The sequence below is a fragment of the Vidua chalybeata genome, chromosome 1, assembly GCF_026979565.1.
Source record: "Vidua chalybeata isolate OUT-0048 chromosome 1, bVidCha1 merged haplotype, whole genome shotgun sequence".
Classification (NCBI taxonomy): domain Eukaryota; kingdom Metazoa; phylum Chordata; class Aves; order Passeriformes; family Viduidae; genus Vidua; species Vidua chalybeata.
The window spans coordinates 67,815,953-67,838,944 of record NC_071530.1 but is presented as its reverse complement, the minus strand read 5'-3'; the positions used below and the strand labels follow the sequence as shown (position 1 = coordinate 67,838,944).

The following is a 22,992-nucleotide window of genomic DNA, read 5'->3' as shown; positions in this document are numbered from 1 at the left end:
AAATATAAACCATCAAAAGAAATCCAGTGTAGAGAGAAGAACCTATAGAGGTAACAGATCTGGGAGCTGAACGCATTCTTGTTCTTTGTAGTGCAACTGCGTATGTCCCAGCTTGCCTCTACAGTTGATATTTTGCTTCTAGTTTTGCCATAATCTTGTTCTAAAAAAAGCAGTCCACACAAACAAAGCAGCAGAACAAACCAAGCAGTTGAACTGATATCCTTGAAACTGTTAACAAGTGCTACTTTTAAAAATACCTCCTGTCCCTCCTTCAGAAAGGTGGGAGGGGGAGGAGATTACTATTTTAACTTGGTTAGGAACTGAAATCCTTGTCTTTGCTGGAAGCTGCATGTTGGTGTAGGAGCCTACTGGGGACAGGAGAAGCTGTGCTCTGGCAGCGACTTTGCACCACCAGGTCTGTTTATGCCACGTGTACGTACATGGGAGACTGCAGAATCACTTCCCAGAAAATCTGCCTACAGGAACCAGATAGGATCTCAAAGAGGCCACAAAAACTTTTCAAGATATCCTTATGGGACCACTGCCACTGGCACTTCATAAGCAGGTTTGGCAAAGAACCAAGCCTCTGGTATTCTCACTTTTTCTGAAAACTCAAAACCCCATTTTCCCTTCCAAACAAAGAAAGCCACAAGACACCCTAATATGCCTTTTGCTCAACAGGGCAGCAGCTGTAGGTGCTGTTGCAGCAGTATGTAAGCTTCTTTCAGCCCCGAGCCCCACACAGCTGGTCCCACAGAGTAAGAGGTCACTGCATTAGGTTGCTCACTCATGAGGAGAAGGTGCTCTTGGGCACCAAGGATGCTCTGCATCTCTGCAGACATAGCAGATTTGCCAGAGACGGATATCCTAGAAGTCAGGATACTTTGCGGGTGCTATAAGTAGTAAATACAAGAGAACATTGTTTCCTCCTGACAGACAATCATGATTTGGTGCTTCCTAATGGTTACATAAATCCTGAACCCACAAGGAAGTTTGGGAAGATGGGCAGAGCCTTCAAGAGCACAGTGAGCAATTTCCAATGTTTTCTTGGAAGAGGGGAGAGGTTCCCTAACCTTCTGAAATAGAACAAAACCAAACCAAACCAAAACCAAACAAAACAAAATGCAAATGGAAGAATAAGGGATGTAAATGAAAGAGTAAGGGAATTGTTATTTCTGTCAGGAGCTTGTGGAGCTGAATTGTAAACACACATCTATACACCTGACAGCATCAGCCACACTACTCTCATATACACACATGTGTTGTCTTGATACTAGAGTGCTATAAAGCTGAGTAATTTGGCATTGCATGTTAAGGTTGCTGGCCAAATAATTCTTACATAGGCTCAGTACTATATTTATCAACTCTGTAGGGAAGTCCCATCCTAGGATGGCTTGGCATTTTGACCTTTATCTACATCTTGAGCACACATTTCTGGCTGCAGTGGAAAGGTAGAGCAAGCTTTGGCTTATAGTTGAGATATCTGCAATGTTGGCCCTTTCTCAGAAGGAGTAACATGCAGTGGTGATTTCATTCTCTGGCTGAGTCTCTAAGGAAGAAGATTCAATACTATCCAAAGACTCATTACCAAAAGCCTGTGAATGTCTGGCAGTGCACTCTCTGAAGGCTAACTCAGAGGTTAGCACTCTCTGGTGCTAACCCAACCCAGAGAGAGGCAGGAGGCAGTTTGAGTGCGTGTCAGGACTGGGACATGTAGACAAGATAAACCCTTTTTATGCTGACAGGAGGGTGCTGACATTATGCCAGTAGCATTAGCTGGCTCAGGATCTCTCCAGCTCTGATTTGCACCACGAATTGGCAGCCTGAACCATGCTCCACAGCCAGTTCTTTGTGGTTGCCTCACTCCCCAGTGTTCACGCTTGCGTTGGGTGTAGGAGGCCCTGGCCCTCACACGAGGACATTTCACAGCCAATTGCTCTGTGGCAGACAAAGTCATTGCATGACATCACACTGTTGGGATGTCCCTGTCTGCTCACTCTAACAGCACATGGAAATGGGAAAATCCAGCCTGTGAACTCAGAAAGTCTGGAGATTCCTGCACTGGATGATTTTTTTTTTTTTATAGGCTCCTTCAAAAATATCATGTACTGAATAGAAGCTACTGACTATCCTGCCTTTGAAGCAGGAGAGGACAGGAGGGAACTCTCAGTGACCCCCTTTCTAAGGCCTCCAACCCTCTGCATTTCAGTGCTAGGTCCTGAACCACAATGCTGCCAGAAGACATTAATTTTTACAGAAACCTCCCTTATACAGAACGTTTCATGGACAAACAAATCTATTTCCCCTGATGCACAGTGCACAGGTCTGCAATCTTTTGATACTTCTTTCTTAAGCTTTCTTATTCCACCCTGGTTTCTGTAGCTAACCAAGCTGGGGTCCTAAAGCTCCTTCTCACTTCTGCTCGACTCTATACTTTTTGGGGCCTCCAGGCGCCCAGGAAAAGAGGAGCAAAGTAGCTGCTGTTGCTATTAAAGGAGTTCATTAGATAAATTAAAAAAACATGACTAAAGATCTACATGGCAAAAGGCACCGTGACTGCAGCGTGTGTGGATGTGGCCATGCATAGGATGTCCCCTGTCGCACACAGACACTTTGCAGGGGCAAAGAGCAAAGTGCAGCATTTGTTAAAGCTTGCCAAAATCTATTTATGTAGCAGCAAAATTATGAGCCATCTAAACCACAGAACTGTGGCCACACACATGCGTTCAAAGTCAGTTATTTTCAACATATGCCTTTCCTCCCTAGCATGTCAGCTCTGGGCTCATCAGGCATGGAGGCAAGCTGTGTTAAATTCTGGGTAAAGCTGCCACACCAGAGAGGGATTTACAGCAACAGAGACAGGGTGAGAGATAGGTACAGTGAGTTCAGCTGTCAAAACATGAGTGGTCCTCCTCCAGTTATCCAAATCTGCCGCTGTTCTTTACAAGTGACTAACAGGAACCAGGGCTTGCTTGGCTCTATTCGGAAACTCCTGACTACATGTAGTTTAGTTTTCCCCTTGACCCCCAGTGGACATGCACACTGCTGTGTGTGTGTGTGTGTGTGTGTGTGTGTGTGTGTGTGTGTGCATTAAACAGCTCATAAATGCCAGGGCTGAATTAGTGCTGTGCTGTTGGCATAGATACTGGAGGGACCAGCAGGTGCTCTTGGATAGGTCCCACACAGCTGAGCTTTACTTCCAGCAGTGAGGAGGGTAAGTTTTGTAGCACAGAGATTAGAGATCTAGTGAGCTTCACAGGACAGTTCCTTCCTGATGGAAGTGGGATACCTCAGAAGAGAAAGAGGTGAACAAAGTTATATCTCAGTAGCCTTTGTCTTTTTAGGAATCCTCCTTGGAAGATTGGCTTTTCAAGGAGTCAAATGATCTGTCTCCCTTTGGAATATATATTACATACAGTAATTAACAATCTTCCTATAAGTTCATTTGTTTTATCTAGATACACTCTTTCATATAAAGGGCAAAAAATCTATTTCAACACCATCCACGGAAGTATAATAACTGTGATATATTGATAAATAACTTTGAGCTGGAAGTCACCAGTACAGTAGAGGTAAGCCTTTTGATAGCAAGCAGCCTTGGAGATAGGTGTTAGCATATGGGATTTATGACACGAAACACAGAGTAAAATATATTAGAAAGAAATGGGAGAGATGCTACAATAAAATTCCAAACAATCAAAAGAAGCAAGAAGAAGAAACAATTTTTTGTTATAACCAGTAGTCTCTAAATCTCTAACATCTCATCTAGGTTCCTACCACCGTCAAATTCCATTGCCTTCAGAAGTGCTATACACAAACTTGAAAATGTAGTAAACACAAATATCTTGAAAGAAGTTTTGTTTATGGCTCCAGTTATGAATCCTTAACATCTGGACACTCTGTCCCAGCAGTGAATGTTTCTAGAACTTTACAATTGTAAAACACACACCAGAGCCATGCACCTTAGCTAGTAAAACAACTTAAAAATACAGCCAGATTTTATGTGCCACTTGATGCTGCTGGAGCAGTGCAAAAGTCAGCCTAATAAAGATTTCTTTGCATGAAATACTACATTCATAGATCACCTCAAGGGACTCCCTCTTCTCTACTCCTCTGGGGCCCAGCTGGGAATTCCAAAGGGGAGGAAAAGAATACCCCAATGCCTTTGTTCAGAAATTGGAGAGGTTTGTCTTTTGCTAAGAGCTGGCAAACAGGTCTCTTATCTGCTGGGAGGCAATCTCTAGGAAATATGTTCTGCTGCTAATCAATTATTTTTTCTGTCACAAAATGAGACTCCAAGTTTAAACCATCAGGTGTTTTTGTATCTCTGCTCAATTTTTTGTACTTCTTTGTGAAACAAGGATATAATAAACTTGCAGTGCTGAGTTACCTACCAACACAGTGTGTCCTCTAGACCGGTTAGTTCTCTTGACAGTGCCAAGGAACCTCCTAAAACATGAAGATCCAAAGTTTTCCAAAGAGCAACTTTTTACCCAGAGTAAGAATTCAGCTCAACATCCCATCCCTGGGCTGGGGATGGGATCTCATGTTCCAGCACCTTTGGAACAGATGGGCTGGGGATAGGATTTCATATTCCAGCACTTCTGTTGGCTACAACCTGTCCTTCCCCAGAGCTGCTGAGGAGGACAGGTGACAGCTGAGGTAGCAATACTTCCCACTAAGGCAGAATTACTGCCTGACAAAATCATCAAAACCTCAATAATCCTGTAATCTTTCCTGGCCCAACTCTGCTGTGAAAACAGGGAAAGGCAGTGGACACTGTAGGACAGAATGAAGAGCTCCATTGATTCTGGTGTGCATATCCTGAACTGGACCTCTGGTTATTTAGTTGAACTCAGATATCCCTCTGACTATAAGTGGGAATTTGGTATCACCTAAATAAGCCATATGGGATCAGCTCTAACATCTTTATGTTCTTAGCTTCTTTGATGTGTTTATAACTATCCCTCTGGAACTGGCTTGGGAAGACTGTGGGAAAAGGAGCAGTAAGTGTCTCCTCTGATCTCAGGCCAGAAGCCAATGATTTATAGAAGCCTGAGGAGAGCATATGGACGGGTGCGTGGGTCTCCACACGTGCACACGTGTGGAAAGGTGATAGTAGCCTGGGGGACTGGAATTTATGGTCGTTCCAGAAGTGCGTCAATGAATAAAATGTTCATAATAACATTTAGGGCTAGACCAATATATATGGATTTATGAAGCCATTTAAGGAAAACACAAATAGACAGCAATTTATGAGGATGTGGGGAAATACATCATTAGAGTCAGGATGCACTATATAAACTCATCAACCCCTCAAAGATTTACAGCCACGTACTGGAAACTTACTACAAAAAGCAAGATTGAAGGCCGTATAAGCCCATTTCATCATTCATCTGCTTTTCAGAGAAATCCCTGCCAGTGCAGCAGTGCCAGTGGAAACTTTGCAGCACCCACACCAAATTGGCTGTCCCAGGTGTGGGAGCTATGCTCAGCCAGGCTAAGCTTTGCATTGTGGAAAACAAAGAGAAACACAAAATATCCCCATTACCACAAAGGCAGGAGTCAGGACAGATCAAGATGGTGAAGGAGTCCATCGGCTCCTCTGGGTTCACTGAGGCTCCAAACAAACTGGAATTAATCCCACTGTGGGGAACTAAACGTAAGCACAGCATCTGCATTTCTCTTGTGGCTTTTTCATCACAATCCCAGACCAATAGAACAAGTATCACCCAAGGGGTGATGCTCACCTTTCCTCTTGTAAAAGCCAGGAAGTAGGCAGAAATGAAGGAAATTTGTGGTGACGGAGCTGTGGCAGGGCTGAGGTCCAGCACAAGAACTGGAATTACATCTAATTACTCTTTATAAGTGGATATTTTTCCATGTGGATTTTTGGCACATTCATTGTGTTCCATACTTTGGCAGGCAACTATGGTACTAATTTAATAAAGGATTATGTACAAAACTGAATTATAATAATTCACATATTAGCATTTCAGTCAATTTCACCAGGGATGACTCTACAGAAAACAGTCTGTTAAAGCATGAACAACTTTAGTCATGAGGAGCTATCATAGAAAAATGTTTGTAAAAGTGACTTTCAAGAGATTGGGGTGAAGTATTTATATATTTCCATATATATATATATATATATATATATATATATATATATACACAAATATATTTACATATTTATACACACACACATATATACTTGTTTATACAATTTAACCCATGAATTCTGTGAAAATGGCATTTAAATGGACTGTGGATTAAAAAGGATTGCAATTAAAGATTGTTCTCTGAGTGTTTCATATCTTGTTTCACATGATAGAAGAAGTATTTGTCCCAGGTACCCTTGATTCATTATCAATTAGAAGCATTAAGCAGTCTCTACTTGCTTTACTTGCTTCATTAATCATCATTTTAATGATGCAAAAGAAGAAAAAATAGGAGTGAAAAAAAAGAGAAAGTAAATTTTAGGGAATAACGGAAATAGAATAGTTCTGTGCACACCCACAGGACCAATCCATTACAATTGTCACATTTTTCAGGATTAAAATTAGTCTTTAATGTATAAAAATTCTGTGATGGATTAATGTCAACTTGGGGAACTTTCTCAGAGCTGGGAACTAATAACTTCTGAATAGTTTTGTAGACACTGTTGTACCAACAGCCTCCACTGCAGGCACAGCCATGCAAAAGGAGATTTCAAGTTTTCCCAGCTCCAACTGAATTCCCTGGGAGCCAAAGCCAGCCATCCCTATAGAGTAACTTTGTACCTTACGAGAATAGAACCTAGAACCACTCCAAATATTCTGCAGTTCAGGACAGCCTGGTCCACATTGTTTGGGGAAACATCCACACTCTTGGAGACACTCAAAACCTGCTCGTGGGGAAAGACCCAGAGATGCTGGAGAAGCTGGACCTGCTTTGACCAAGGGCTAGAGATAAGACCTCCAGAGGTCCCTCCAATCAAGGTTATTCTATTCAATAGTTTTGCTGCACCATTTGAAATCTACTGCTCAGGCACACAGACTGCTCCTTGGAAAGGTCATCTCACAACAGCCTGCCAATATTTCTGTGTGTCCATCACTTTAATCTCCCAAACTCAGCACATTCCTAGGAGGTATACTCCTTTCAGAACAAAAAGTTTCTCTGAGCTCAAGCTGCCTCTGCTGCAGGGCTGTTGTCTGAGCCACTCCCTAGGGATAGCTTCTGCCTGACAGTACCAAAGGGCAGGATTCACCTTCCCTGCCTTCAGTGTTCTTAAAGCCAAAGTCTGGTCTGTGTGAGAGAGTCAAGAGAGGAAGAAAAAAAAATCCAGAAGAGAGTTCACCCCACTTTAAGACAGCAGGATTAAACTCTGCTTGGAAGTGCCTGCCTCTCTCCCTTGCTCACAGGCAGCCTGGGCAAGAACTTTTTGTCTGGGTTCTGCTGTTCAGGCAGTACGAGAGGTGAGAGCCAGCTCTTCAGGAAGATAAACTGAAAAAAACTGGATGAAAATGGCCATTTTGTCAGCTCCCTCTGACAAAAGGTTTGAGAGCACAGCACTGAGACATTCAGCAGTCAGTTGTCTTTCCTAAGAGAAATTTCCTTTCTCTTATCAGCATTAAAATTGGACTCAATACTAAAAGGAGAAGTGGCAAGAGTCAAGCATAAAATTTCTGAATTTTCCTTCTCTGCTGTGGACTGTTTTTATTTTGCTCCCCGTTGCTAGCCTCTGAGAACAAATATACTGCATTTTCACGACATGTTCACAAAGAGAAACATTTGCAGAGTGCTGAGTGTTGACTAGTTCCCAGAAGAGGAGCTTGAACATCTCCCAGTTGAATCTCTGTGAGCTAAAGTCCTTGCAACATGAGGGCAGTGGTGCTCACAGAAGCAAAGAAAAAACAGGGGAGGGCAATAGCATTGAACACTATCTTGTATCTGCAGCCAATTGTCAGCTACCACGCATGGACACCCATCCCATGTCACAGGAAGGACAGCAATAGTGAAGAAGAGGGAAGGGAATTCCACCACACACTTGGGGCTAACTCCAAAGGAATCATTCAGAGATGTATTTATTGCAGAGACTCCCCTGGCTCAGGCTGTATTAACCCCATTCTTACCATGGCTGAAGATGAGAGTATTTTTGTCCATACTTAGAGATTCAAGGTACAAACCATGGATGGATGTGTTAGGAAAGAGCAACAGAAAAATAAGTGAATGTGTTCTCTTAAGCGGATTGCGCAATGTCAAAAGTATTAATTTTCTTTTTCCAACATAGGATATCTGATAAAAACAAATGCAAACTGCACAGAGTACAATAAAAAACAAATGTTCCATTTTCCACGTCTTCTTGATACAGCTGTTTGTTTTAAACATATAAAGATTAAGGGAACCCTCTTGAATTTAATTAAATCCCAAAAGAACTAATGATATTTATGCATATTAAATTTTTAAAGGCACTTGTGGCTGTTCAGCCAATCATTCACTGGACTGTCATAACATGCCTCCCAACCCTAATTTAAATTAGAAAGAAGAGAACCATGGAAAAAAAATGTGCAGACAGTAACATTTTCACTGCACATATGTTTAAGAGATAAACGCCTATCTAGCTTTAGAAGGCAACAAATCTAATAAATGGCCACATCATCATAATTCAATGATGGAAAAGACTCAGCGTTACAAATTTCAGATCTGCATCTCACAGGAAAGTAAATTAAAACATCAATTATAACCTAGTTTAAAGACTTTATAAGGGGAACATTGATGTCTTAACACAGAAACTCCCAGATCAATCTAGATGAAGCTAGGTGCTTCCCAGAGCTGTGTTGTAGGGACCAGAATTTGGTGGGGCCATCTTTGGAGCATAGCAGGAAACCCTTTAGCTTCTCTCCTTTTCTAGTGAGATTATGCCTTTCTCTAGTCCCATGCCTTCAGTGAGTCAACAGGTACCTAAGGACCTGGGTCTCTGAAGAAGACTTCTCAGTGAGAGGAAAAAAGCTCTCTTTCTCTTTTGGCAATAAATCAAGAAAGTCTCTGATATGGTCCTGAGTAAGTCTCTCAGCACTGGTGAAGCTACACCTCAAATCCTGTGTTCAGTTCTGGACCACACACTACAACAAAGACATTGAGGTGCTGGAGCGTGTCCAGAGAAAAGCAACAGAGCTGGGGAAGGGTCTGGAACATAAGTCCAATGAGGAGTAGCTGAGGGAGCTGGGGGTGTTTAGCCTGCAGAAAAAGAGGCTCACTCTCTACAACTGCCTGAAAGGAGGATGTAGCAAGGAGGGGGCTGGTCCCCTCTCACAGGTGACAAGCAATAGAACAAGAGGAAATAGTCTCAAGTTGCACCAGGGGAGGTTTAGATTGGATATTGGTAAAAATCTCTTCACTGAAAGGGTAGCCATGCACTGGAACAGGCTGCCCAGGGAAGTGTGGAATCACCACCGCTACTTGGGTACATAGTTTGGTGGTAAACATGGCAGTGCTAGGCTAACATGTCCATGACCTCAATGGTCTTAGAGGTCATTTATAACTTTAGTGATTCTATGATTCTGGTCCAAAATTACAGTCGCTGAATTTTATCTCTTGTTACTAAGTTGTTTGTAAATGCAGGCTGAAAAGTTGCAAGATTCTTCCATCCAGTGCAACTTCCCCTCTTTATGCAATCAATATTTTGCTATTTCAGTTCATACAGTCACCTCTCCTACCTCAAACAACCGACTCCTCCTCCCTATATCTCCTAAACACTAACAAAAGAGGTTTCCTGTTCCACCTTCACATTGCCATACAGCATTAACCAGACATAACTTTGAAAGCTCAAAAAAGTACAGCCTCTTACAAAACAGAAACCCCCAGATTTTGCTCCTTTTCCTCTCACATGAAATTCTGCTGATTTTCCAAGAAAGGATTCAAACCCTGTTTAGAAAAACACTTCCTTGCCTATGGCTAAGCCTGTTTTTATGGTTTATCAATCATAACAGGAAAAGACCCATCCATTAAGTTCTGCTGTTTTTCTGTTTATGAGAGGCTATTGCTTTGCTGATGAGATGCAGCCTTTGCCAGGCACTTACCCATCAAAAACTCCAGCCAGAATTGGTCTGACTCTGGCTTGTAGGGTCGGTTGAACTCAATCTGGATTTGGAAAGCCTGTCCTCGACGCACTATCAGCTTGGGGTTGTAGTACTTGTCAGTGTGGTGCTCCTGCTTGTTGATCTCGTGAGGCTCCTTGAACATATAAATATCCACAACACTCAGGTAATCTGCAGAGACACGTAAATGAGGAGAGGGGGAAGGAGTCAGTGTGCTGAAATGTTAATATTGGTATCAACATCATTAGAGGCCCTGTCCTCCCCTTCTCCAGGGAAGGAGCAACAGGAACATGCTGGATCTGTCTGGGGCTTACATGCTCCTGGCTGAGAAGAGATTTATGGGCAGACACTTCTCTATCCACCTGCCATTTTCACAGATGCTAAAAGGCTTCTAATGCATGGTGACAGCAACCACAGAAAGAATAGGTTGTTAGGTGTTGGAAGCTGAATGACCCCAAGGAGAGTCTGGACCCATCTTTCCATTGGCAACAGCTTTCTGCAAGTCTGGGCCTTGCTGTCAACAAGTTTACCAGAGAAATCAGTGGGACTTTGATGGCTGGGGCTTCGTGTCTCCCTTCTTGCAGCCCCCCATTTGTAAAATGCATATTCACAGGGGCTTTGTGACACATAAATACATTGTTTGCAAAATGCTACCAGTGCTGAGAGCTGAAGACCCTGAGAGGCAGTTAATGATCTTGCATTCAGCTGAGAGCTTGAATTGTCTGTATTAGATAAGGTTTGGGTGTACTGCATGTGTCTTGTCTCAGCTTCTCAGTACACCTCCACTGCTATTAGTGTCTTCTTATGAAAACTAAATATAACATTACAGCATATAATTACAGCATAGAGTTACAGGCAAGCAGCAGTAGGTTTCTATCACATGCACAGACAAAGCTTTGCTCCCTTCAAATTCAGGCTGTCTAAAGGGTTATAGCAAACTATAAGTAGTTTGTTCAGTAAATGACCAGTGTGGGGTGGCACTGGGATAGCCACAAGCATTTGCAGTCACCATAAGCTACATGACAGTACCACACCATGAATCTGCACAATGGGAGTCTTCTCACACTATGAGAAACCACATGAAAATGAACTGGACATTGTTCTTTCACCTGCATGCTTAGGCACATAAATGTGAAACCTCTGCCAGGAGGAGCAGGACCATTGCTACTCACCACCAGGAGAGAGACAGCAGAGTAAAACTAGATTTGCAGCTCTCAGCTTGTCTTTCCAGGTGCTGACAGTTAGAAACAAGCTAATTCCTGCATTTTATACTTAGAGTGACAGAGCCAAACTCATGCCTGGCAAAAAGAGCTGCACATTTACAGCAGCTGGTGGAGCTGTGTGTATTTGTGATGGTGGCTAATTTGGCCTTCTACTAAGCACACTGTGGGCAAGAATGACGTGCTTAGTAAACGAGTCGGACACTGAAGTCATTGAAGGCTGAATGTGGCCCCTTTCACAGAAGCTCAGCACAATTGTTTAATTTGTCAGTTCTGGACAGGCAGCAGAGCCCTGCAGGCAGCACCTTCCCTGGATGGGAAGCATGGTTAGCATGGTCCTTCTCCTGCTCCAGCCTGGGCTATGGGCAACATCTAATGAGAGTCAGAGGAGTAATGTCAATGCGAGTAGGTCCCATTCCTGCTTGCATCATTCCTCAGATCTCTATCCATGTCCTTTAGGAAACAGGAGGAAGGTAATGTGCCTGAGGACACAGCATGATAAGGAACCTTTCATGGAAAAGCCCTGAAGAACTGAACCCAAAACCATCTGCCTCCTGCTAACCCTAATCTGCAAAATGGCTAGAATACTCTGTTCAATCCTGAGTCAGGCTTCGAGTCCCGTGACAATGTTATTGTTATTCTCTGCTCAAATCACCAGGCTTCTGGAGTAACTTCTGTAAAAACCCTCTGACTTTAGCACTGGCTGAAGTTATAGAGATATCTGTATGAAACATTCTGCTCAGAAATAATTCTTACTGTCCCTCTGTGAAGTAGGGCATGTCTTCACCTCCCTCCTTGCAAAACTTACCAATGCTCCTTCAAAAATGCTGACTAAACTCACAATTGAATGACACCAGGAAGGAATTTTCTGTACAGGGATGAAGCAGGGAAAAGGGAGTATCTCTCCCCTTATATCTTTCAAACCTATCTGGGCTGAAAGCACTACATGTAAAAGTGGTGTATTTTGGGGTTTTGTGAGGAGTGAAGCTATCAATAAGAAACTGGCTCAGCTTCTCCCTCATTCCAAGGAGGCATAAAAAAAGAGCTGAGGGTTTGTTTTGTTTTCATCTCTTGTTTTGCAATAAAAGGCAAAAATGACCCCACCCTTCCTCTGCATGCTAGCCCCTTCAAGGAACTGCAAAGCTAAGCCACCCTGGGCTTTCAGTTCAGCATTTGCTTCATTTTATCACAGGACTTTACATGGCTCCTGTCAGAACACAGCCATACACATCTGCAAAAAACACATTTCATTTTTGGGATTGGTGTTAAAATGTACGTTAAGCTTGCCAGATGAAGATAACCCATGGCTGAGCCTGTGCTAATTACAGTAATGGTAATTACGAAGAGCAAAACATGAGTAGGGTAATGGGATGTGCTAAGACCAGCACCAGGGTGTGATCCAAAGGAAAGCTCCAGGTGATGCTCAGCTGTGAGGGACAGGTGGCAAGTCAAGACCTCCTTTGAAGTCAAGTTCACTTGAGGGTTTGCCTGTAGCCTGGTCTGTTGTTCAGTGCAAGCAGGTTTGCTGCACAAGCGGCAACAGTGTGATGCTTTCTTAAAGCTTGTGTAATGTTAAGCTTGCAGGGCAATAAATGAGCACAAGGTTGAGCAGTTTTTCAAATAAAAAGAATAGCCTTCAAACATCAGGTTTCCTCAGACAACCAGAGAGGAAGGGCTTTGAATTACTACAAAAAATAACGTGAATTTCCAAAGGAAGTGTCCATCACTCCACTAGCAGGGGAAGCACAAATGCCTGGCGACTCACTGGACTCTGCAAGGGAGAGTAACAGGGCTGTATCCTCCCACCGAGCCCACTCACGACGACACACTGCGGTGAGATGAGCTGGACGGGACGAGCCACGGGGAGGACACGGCACAGAGATGTTCCCGGAGACACAGGCTTCCTGCTGAAGAAGCGCTCCGTTCCCGTCATGAGCATCTCCTCCCGCAGCTCCAGCAGCAGGCAGCCCACTGACCGGGCTGGGGACGCAGCCAGCCCCGGCAGCCGCCGTGCTCGCCGCGGCTGTGATTCAGCGGACTCGAAGTGGGTGTCAGCAGAGAGCTAGGCAAGCACAGGGTCTTACCTCATCCGAGAGTAGTAGCTAAAATAGGTCAAGTGAATCACACCCTAAAAATGCCTGTTTCTCTCTGTTGGCTGTCAAGGGAAACGAGGGTGACTAGCTCAGCTGTAGACTCCTACACTGCACAGATCAAGGGCAGAATTCAGTTAAATTTAGGCATCTAAATGATGTGAGCCTGGTATGTAACAACTTATTCTGGCCAGCTGATGGCTGGTTGCTGCAGTCAGTGGAGCTGAGAGAAGGGTACAATCACCATGGAACTGACATCCAGTGACTCTCTGGACAGCCTGTGCCCTCACGTCCATTCACTGGATGGCTCTGTGTTGACTACAATCTGACACAGGTGAAGACACAGGTGTTTAGATGTTTATATCAGGTGCCCAAAGGCTAGAAAACACCTCCATTGTAACAGCAGAGATAAAAGCATTTGCATGCTTTTTTTTGAGTGTGTTATGGCAACGAAATCTGGGAACCACTACAGAAAAATCTGGACAGCCCAGAAGTGTCGGGGTGTGCAGAAGAGGAAGGTGTCACAAGCAGCTCTCTGCCAGGATGTGCTCACACACTAGAGCCTCATCACACTGTGCTGCTCCTGCTCTGCCAATGGACAATCATTTTATCCCTCAAGCACAACACTGAGAGTGCTCCAGGGCAAGTTCAGCTCCTGAATGTCAGGTCAAGCTCCATGGGGCAATAAATCTTTAAAGTGCTCTGACAGGTGACTTAAGCAACCTGCCCCAAACAGTATGTCCAGAGACCACGCTTGTATCAGCTGGTACCACAGGCTTAGATCACAGCTGATGTACACCAAAACAGAAACGCTGCTACAGTCCCTTCAGGTGATCCTTCAGGTCACCCCTTGCATATTTTTGCTACAAGCATTGGAGAGAATTGCACAGCAGAGGTGATCCAGCTGTACAAAGAGGTTTGCTGTTATGCACAGATTTATTTTTCAGCCATACCAGTCCCATAGCCAGGTTTACCCAATGGCCACACAAACTCTTGGTTTGGACAAAGGATATTCTTCTCAACAACAGCATCACCTTAAGGACATGTTGGGCTCCTGCTTCAACTCACTTGACCCGACATTCCTAAGTTTCTACTGCATTTCTGAAAAGCAGGAGGCTGACGCCCACAAGCACCACACTTCATTCAGAGCCTGATGTGAAGCACATCAAAAAGCAACAGGAATCTTTCTCTTGGTTCTGGTAGGCTTTAGCTACAGGCTGCATTCCTTCTAAGGTATCCCACAGTAATACATCTCCAGTTTCTGTGAGCGTGTTTGGTTTGAAAGTGTCTAGCTGGGACCTGCACTGCATTGCATTTGACAATTTAAACACATACACTTGCCCCGAAGCCACAGAGTTGTCAGAATAGGTTCAAGCAAAATTTCTGCAGTCTTAACATGCCAGTTGGTTTGCTCAGGCTTTTTTTTTTTTTAAATAAATGCTTCAAAAAGAAGTGTGTGTGTATTGGGATGGGGGTAGGGAGGGGCGTGTGAGGAGGGGAATGTGGTTAAAGGCACATGATTAAGATTACAGAAATAAAGCTTTGCAACTTGTCACTTAAAATCTCTTTGCCTGTTTCCCAATGTGTGAAATTCAGTAATTAATTCTTGTCCACATTTATTAAGCACTCCTTCAACTCTGGATGAAAAGTCCCCTATGAGCATTAAGTAGTATTGCATCCAGCTACCCTGAGCTGCCACATTCAACAAGTTCTGCTTGTTCAATTCAAATAGGCAAAAAAATTAACGAAATTTCATTAATGAGTCATTCAGAATTTAATCCTGTTTTCTTTTAAACCAGATCTTACATATTTTTTATTTCTGGTTGACTCCAAAGAGCTGACACTGGGAACATACTTTGATTTGTCCATTCTCTACCATGATATTGTTTTGTTTCCCCAGCCAAATGATTGAAACATTTTCCACAGAAGAATACATAATCACATGGGTATTCCCTTTTGTCTCATGTTATTTTTTGTGAGTGAGCTGAACATATATAGCAAAAGTCTTCCCTGCCAGATAACATTTTGCAGCAGTTTCACAGGCAGTTTAGGGCCATATAAATGAGATGGGCCATTGAGAGAACAGAATCCTTCTGGCCCTTCACTCTAATGCTGCCACAGCCATGCCTGAAGCCAGTAGGTTCTTAAAGTGACTTTGTGATTGTGATCAAACTGGAAAAACCCATTCTTGCCTTTCTTTAACCAGTCCCACAGTTCAAGCTGATGACTGGTCACTCAACTTTACTCCTCACTTTCCATACCCATAACCCATGGTAACACTTCCATACACACAGGTGGTTTCAGTAAGTTTTCCCATGAACAGCAAGAAAAACTGTCTGAATTGGAAAGATGAAAGGAAAAAGTGGTTTGGATTTAGTTCACAGACTTGTCCTAAAAGTATGGAAGATGTAAAAATAGATTTACAGCATAATTGTACACGGTACCTCTAGGATTAAATCCTCTAGGTATCAATCCAAAAGCTTCCATCTCAGGAACCTCATTTTCTTCATCATTGGAGTAGTTTGGTGGGATGGCTCTTCTCCCATTCAAAAGATGTTTATTCTCCACATTGGTGCTCGTTGTTTCAGACATCCTCTGCTAAAAAAGTTGTAATAGCATGAAAGAAAAAGTACAAGGAAAAAGCAAACATGAACTAACATGGCACATGCAAGATGGGAGAAGCCAAAAGCAATGTGGGGTGCCAGTGAGCTACACATTTTTAGACTTACATAAATAAACCTGAGAGGCAGAAAACATCAGTCTAATGATAAGTACAGCTCTCTAAGGATTGGAAGGTATTTTGTGTTCATCAAAACACATGAATAAGAGAAGAAGGAGGGGGCGGGAGAAGGAGAGGGAAGTCTAACACAGAAGTATTTGCCTAGGAGAAGCAGGACACTAAAAACATTAGGAAGTTTCAGGTAAAAGAACTGGAAAATCTTTCACTCTCTCATCCTCCATAAAAGCATTATTGCATCCAAAATAGCAAATTATATTTTCAGAAAGTGCATCACACACTACCTCTCCCCAATAAAAATGACATTATAAGTCATACTGCAATCAAGCCAAATATTACAGCCTACAACAGTCTATGGATGATAAGTGGAGAATTGTATTTTTGTCCCTATGCACACAAACACCCAAATATCTACAGGGCTAACTCCTGCACCCAGACAATCCACTTTTGAGAAAAAGAGGGGGAGGGGGGAAGAGAAAGGGGGGTAAAGAGGAAAAAAGGAAAAGAAAAAAGCACTTATCCACTTATTTCTCTCCCTCTAACGTCCTTAAGGGAAATCTTAGATGTAGGCTGATCAGAGACTTCTTTTTGAGCTACTCAAAACTGCTTTCACATCTATTTCAGTGTAAGCATATAGCAGTGAAAAAAGCCATGCAACCCTTCTAAGAAAATATTAATGACTGAGAAGAAAACTTCTTTCCAAAGCCCCTGAAAACAGCAATTTAAAATGTAGCAATTATTTAATAGAAGTAAGCTCTAAAATGAAGCTCTTTTAGTTATCAAGGATACCTTCTTTTCAGATAGTCTTTTTTTTTTTCTTCTCCCTTGCAGAAATTCTGCAGTGCAATAGAAGCAGGGAAAATGTTGGGGGCTTTTAAGTAACCTCTGTATATCCTCCTCCTTCCTGTTGCAATAGGACAATGCTAAAAGGGCTGCCAAGCCCTCCCAGTGCCACCTCAGAGGATCTGCCACCACAGCTGGCATGTCTTTTCCTCTTCCCTCCCCTCCCTGCCTTTCTTACCCCAACTTTGCTCACCAGGAGCATTTCAGGGTGTTTGTGCTAAGGAAACTACTTGGCCATTGAAGTTTCAGTTCTTTTTGAGACAAGTAGGAGTGCTTATGGTACAAAAGCACATGAAATGGGAGACTGGAAGGGATTTTCTGAGGCACATAGTCCAAGAAGCCAAGAAGCCATGCTTACCATGTCGCCAGTCTTTGGTGGTGTCTGCCTCAGGGAGCCTGTGATGCAGCTTCAGGTGCTGGTTTTCAGGAGTCCTCCCAGGCAGACACAGTGATGGTTCCCCTGCTTGGCCCTCACAGCAGTCCTTTCAGAGGACTGCAGGACACATGAACTGGAGAACTCACTGGCAGCCCAGCTTTTTCTAGAGACCTTGTGCTGTCCAGGACAATGAAGGTGTTTTGCACCACACAGCTGTATTTGGGTCAAATGACCTTCAGCTTTTGCCCATGATGAAATGTGCATCACCTGACAGGTCTGGGGCTGCACCTTGTGGGAGCTTTTTAGCATCGTATCAACTTTCTTCAGTTTCATCAAGCTCTAAGCTAACTGGAGACTGTGTGGCACCTCCTGTCAGACATAACTCCACAGGCCAGTGGAGTTACATGGAGAAAAAGCAATGGACAGGGAAGAACTCAGGCCTGTGTTCTTCCAGCTGCTGCTATTTGGCTGCAGAGGTAGAAACCACCTACTGAGAACATGCATGGGCAGTGGAGAGCCCCTCTTGCACACATGGCAGCCACCTACTTGCCTCTGCATCTGCAGGGCAGATGAAGGAACAAGGAGACACAGTGAAGTCAACCCTGCTGTCTATCAGGCAGCTGTGACTTCCAGCCCCCTAGCACCAGAGAATCCTCAAACTTCCACTGGCTAAACATCACTGAAATCAAGCCAGGGGCAGAAAAGGAGAGAAATGGGTCACATAACTGTCATGGGAAGTGAAAGTAAATAATGTGGAAGCGTATCCCCTATCCGTGGGGATTTCCCAGCCACAGCAAGGTAGTTCCACAGAGGTCAGGACACATGCAGAGTGTGGGTCAGAGATCCGAGCTGGGCACCTGGGAGCAGCATGACTGCACCAGCATGGCATTGTAGGTGGGATAAGGAGCTTGCTAGGGCTGATTGCCAAGGCACAGCATGGGGCTGCAGCAGTTTTGGGGGCAGCCTGGTTACCTGCACACAAATATTGCACTATGCTTTCTCACAGCTGAAGAGTATGAGAAGACTGCTGAACACTGTTCGGCTTGTAGCACAGAACACCACCAGGCTGGAGGGCTCCCCTTCCCCTGTCCTGCTCCCCCAGGAGTGCAAGCACCCTGAGGGGACAGATCTGATCCCATCACACACATCCTGAGCTGCAATTGCCATTGACTCACTTTTACACAGATGGGCCCTGTGGTAACCATCTGGAGGGCAAACAGCACCCCTGGCACGGGGGAACACAATGAGCTTCCTGGGGGAGGAAGCTGGTTGCCAATTTTCTTTTCTTTCTTTTTTTTTTTTTTCTTTTTCCCCTTGCATCCACATTTCTATGTAGCATGTTGTGCTTTGTGCCTCTCTCTCCCACTTCCAGCCAGCACTTCAGTTCCCAAAATTGCAGCTGCTGCAATGATGTTACAAAAACTGATATAAATATTGCCTCGGTGCCATGCCTGCTGGAGGCCTGCAACACAAATAAGAAACACCGTCTCCCAAGGAAGTAATGTGCTTCCCCAAGTGGCTGTGGTGCTGTCAGAGCCAGGAGGAAAACTTTCCTCAGAGCGAGGACTGGAGCAAGCAGATGCAGCAGAGCAGATCCCTGCACTCCAGCCATTGCACCTGAGCAGGCAGCGCTTGCAGATGTCTCCCAGCGCCCAGGCACATCACCCTGGGGCTTTCGGCAGAAGCCACCGACCACGCAGAACATGGGGAGGCCAAAATTTTTGGTGGCAGTGGCAGGAGTGGGACTTTGCATCCAGGGAGAGTAATGTTTTGCATGCTGTTATTTATTTATTTTGTGGGGAGAGATGTAAATTCATGCTTATGACAGCTCCAGATGGCAGGTATTTTCTCATTACCTTGACTTCTTAGCATTTGCCATCCCTTGCCTATTAGACTGCACTGGCCTTAATTTAACTTCCGTGGTTCCAAACTACTGACGTCAGGGCTGATGCAGGAGGAGGTATGGAAAACACAAAGCCTTGATTTTCCTGTAGGGTGTTATGTTTAATGAATGATGCACTGGGATGACCGGTGGAAGACTGCGCACTTCTGCACAGTAGCCTGTGGGGAACTGTGAGCCCATATCTATTTCTCAGAGCAGCCTTCAGATGCTTGTGGCCTTTGCCAAAGACCTTTGCAGTCACAGGCACCCTTCCCACAGCAATAGACTTTGGATGATGGACAGCCCTTCTTCTCCAACCCCACAGAAAAGCCCTTAAATGGCTACAAAGCTTGCACCATAAAGGGTTATCTAAAATGTACTTTCCTGTTGTTGCCAGAGCCACAGTTGATCTATTCCAAGTCCTCCCATGCCAGACAAGAGTTTGTGGGAGAAAAACCACACAAGTCAGTAAAGCTTTACAGCCAGAGGAGAGGGTGTGCCAAGATCTGTCACAGGCAAACTGATAAACCAGGTGCTCACATAAATGGATTGCAGTGCTGTGTGCCAGTGACTAGATGGGAGGGATGTTTTGCCTGCTGTAGCTACACCAAGCAGTCCTCGGGAGCAGCTGAGCATTATAAAGCTCTCCAACAGGGTGGTTTCATTTCTTCTTCTTTTTTAAAAATATCACTCCCGTGCCATTTGCAGCATAGATGGATGCACAGATGCACTGGATTATACTACAACATGTGCACAGGTGTATCTGCCAGGACATCACCCTCAAGAAACAAGACTCTCAACTCTGGCCTTCTATACATAATAATACATAATAGCACAACTCTTGTCATCTCACAGCTTTACTTAGGAGCCTGCACTCTTTCTTAGATGATCAAGTCTTGTCTTTCCTCTTCCTCTGCATCCGTACTTGTCTCCCAGGAATTCATGTTCCTCTTCCTATGATGCTCTGCCTCACCAAGGCTGCAGACAGAGAAGAGCAGATCCTAGAAGTAAAAAAACCAAACTAATAAAAATATTCTTTTTAAACAGAAGGAAATTTCAGAAATCTTAATTTGGTGTTTTTGTTTGCATATTTTGCGTTGGATATTTTAAACAAACAAATGCAGTTAATATATCTGTCTGTGTGTAACAGCAGCTCTGGTTACCACACAAAGAGGAATATATTTTAAGTTAATGCTGAAAACTCAGAAGTCCCAGCTCTGAAATATGGTATGTGTACACATGTCTCTATGTGTGAAAGAGGGGCAGAGGCAGAGAGAGATAAAATGGCAGTTCTTCAGATGGTAGAACATTTGGAAGGGGATATAGGGCCAGTGTTTAAAAGATATTGTTGCAAATGTTTCTGTTGTAGGAAGAAAAATACCATAGATGTATATATTCATACACATATTCTGCTAGAAAAACACGGCTTAGGAAATTTTACTCTTCTCTGGAAAATTGTTATTCCAAACTGAAAGCCTAAATTCAAACTGTAGATCTTTACAAGCATCTACATCTGTGCTGGCCATCTTAGGCTCCCTTTATCCTCCGCACAGATCTAGTCTAGGCAGTGATTCATCTCCTCCTACAGCAGACATGTAAATAGGTCAGATGAATCATGGCCTAAAAGTGCCTGCTCCCTGTATTGACTGCAAAGGGAGCTTGGGGTGATGTGTTTTGCCATATGTGTCTACACTGCTGATGTCTGCAGTGAGGGGAGATATATCCTAGGCTAGGTACAGAAACAGAAAAACATTTTATTTTGGTTTTGAGACCTGACTTTCAAGTGCTAAATTATCCTTTGCTTTTATGGAAATATTGCTGCAAGTCACTATCAGTGATACACAGTGTATCATTCAATAATTTTTTTTTTCTATCAGAATATGTGTCTGCCACTGCCAATTATATAATATGTATTTCTTACAGTAAGTGTCAGATCACAGTAAAGTACATAGAAGCTCAGGAAAACACATACATCTTTTTATACTCATTTGTGAAGCTGTTCTGTTTCTTCAAACAGAAATATAACGATACCATGTAGTAACTGCAGAAAAAAAAAATACTATTATGAACACAGAATCCAGGTTCCCACTCCTATTATTACTCACATCCGAATCCAAAGAATTCTGTTGGTTGGATACTAGAAACTGCCCTAGTTTCTTACAGGAAGAGTAAGAGAGGAGCTAAGCAAGGGCAGAGGGGTCTGTCATAAGGGTCAATATTCACAGTCTCCAGCTAAATTTATGTTTTGCTAGAGTTGAGGCCTTAAAAGATGAAAGAACATCTCTCAAAAATGGGATTAGACAACCTGTCTGCTGGCCAGCTGAGCCAGAAGTTGATAGGGACACAAAGACTGTGAACCTCAGATATTTATTTCAACCCCAAAAGAAAAGGGCAGGACATCCAAGCAAAGCCATAAATACCTAAAGACTTAAGCAGGAAAGGCCATTTTAGATGAAACACTTGTCTGAATAAATTTCACCACAGGTGACATATGCCTTGGCCACAGAAAGTTTCCTCTCTAAAGCAATTGTTTCAGTCTTCTTAAGCCCACCTACACAAATAAGCCCTTGGCTTGGGGATCAACTCTACTTGATCTGTCAAGCAATGAGGCTGAGATAAGAGATTGTAACTTGAAGAGCAGGGGATACAGAGAGGAACAGATTATGATTCCCATTCATAGACTATTTCCAGTTATCTACTCCCTTTTGAACAACCACTATATCTAGACACAGGCAGAACAAGCAATATATTCAGTCTGGTAAGACTTTGTCTATCATTCTTGCTATATTCTTAACAGAGCTACTTGAATTTTTCCCAGTGCATGAGTCTTCTTATAGTGAAGGCTGATCCCACATTACTGAAACTTTTTCAAGAAAATGACAATTGCTTATGGGAAGATAGTTAGTGAGAAGTTACCATGCTTAGCTTTGATTTGCAAATTTTAGCTTTTAAGTTTAAAGCCAGGCTGCAGTCCTCAGGTATTGGGATGTCCATGGCAGAACAGGCTTGAAGGTAACATTAAAGTTCCTGCAAAGACCTAGCTTGACCTTAAGTAGCTGCAGCCTAGTTCTGCACCCTGGCTGGCTGCTGCAGAGCTGCAGCCTTTAGCTCCAGAGGGCCTCGGCTATCATGTACAGCATCACATGAAAATGATGGTGCTGTGCCCAAACTACCATGGCTCCTGGACAGTATGGAATCATCTTGGATACATCAAAGTCAAAACCAAAAAGCCAAGGAAAACCCAAACCACCTACAAGCAAAAGTAAAGGGTCTGTACCCTGCATTTCTGTAGCACTTTCAGCAAAGACCTGGTACAAGGCACTTGAGATGTCCCAGCCTAAATCCAGTTGGACTGAGGGGGTTTAGCAGGTCTAGGTCTACTTTGTGCAAGATGAATATCCTTGTTTTACTGCTCATCTGAGAAGCATGTTCATGGAACATTGCATCTCAGCCAAGAAGCTAGACCAGACCACAGCTCTTTTCTGTATCCAGGGGGTGGTAATACACAACCCAGACAATCCCAGCATGCTTAGTTAACAGTTGTTTCTAATTAATTAAGTAACATATGTGGACATGAAATATTTCAATCTTAATGTCTCAAATAATTTCAACATTACTGATACACAATGTTTCAAGTACACTCAATTACAAGATTTCTGCAATTAAAGATCTCCTAAATTTCATTAAAAGACAAAACTTTCTGTACCAGTTCAGAACAAAAATACATTTTAAAATGCCTGAATGTCTTGTAGAACAGCTTTTCTT

At 43.4% G+C, this 22,992-nt stretch overlaps 1 protein-coding gene and 1 long non-coding RNA gene across 4 annotated transcripts in view; both read right to left on the bottom strand.

The window, feature by feature from the left end:
* Positions 1 to 17,707, bottom strand: part of F13A1 (coagulation factor XIII A chain) — a 60,136-nt gene extending 42,429 nt beyond the window's left edge. The window contains exons 1-3 of one of the 3 annotated variants that reach the window (XM_053951746.1): positions 17,328 to 17,707; positions 15,834 to 15,987; positions 10,062 to 10,250 (exon numbers count right to left, since the gene is read on the bottom strand). In XM_053951746.1, the coding sequence (XP_053807721.1) occupies positions 10,062 to 10,250; positions 15,834 to 15,987; positions 17,328 to 17,330 (346 nt within the window). In that variant the 5' untranslated portion in view covers positions 17,331 to 17,707. Of the gene's footprint in view, positions 1 to 10,061; positions 10,251 to 15,833; positions 15,988 to 16,915; positions 17,111 to 17,327 lie in introns of those variants that run through there. The other 2 variants (XM_053951735.1, XM_053951754.1) reach the window with 2 other exon arrangements.
* Positions 17,708 to 19,037: 1,330 nt separating this feature from the next.
* LOC128797401 (uncharacterized) overlaps positions 19,038 to 22,992 on the bottom strand; it is a 58,059-nt gene continuing 54,104 nt past the window's right edge. Inside the window, exon 3 of the long non-coding RNA XR_008434116.1 lies at positions 19,038 to 20,228. This is a non-coding gene — a long non-coding RNA (uncharacterized LOC128797401). The remainder of the gene's footprint in view (positions 20,229 to 22,992) is intronic.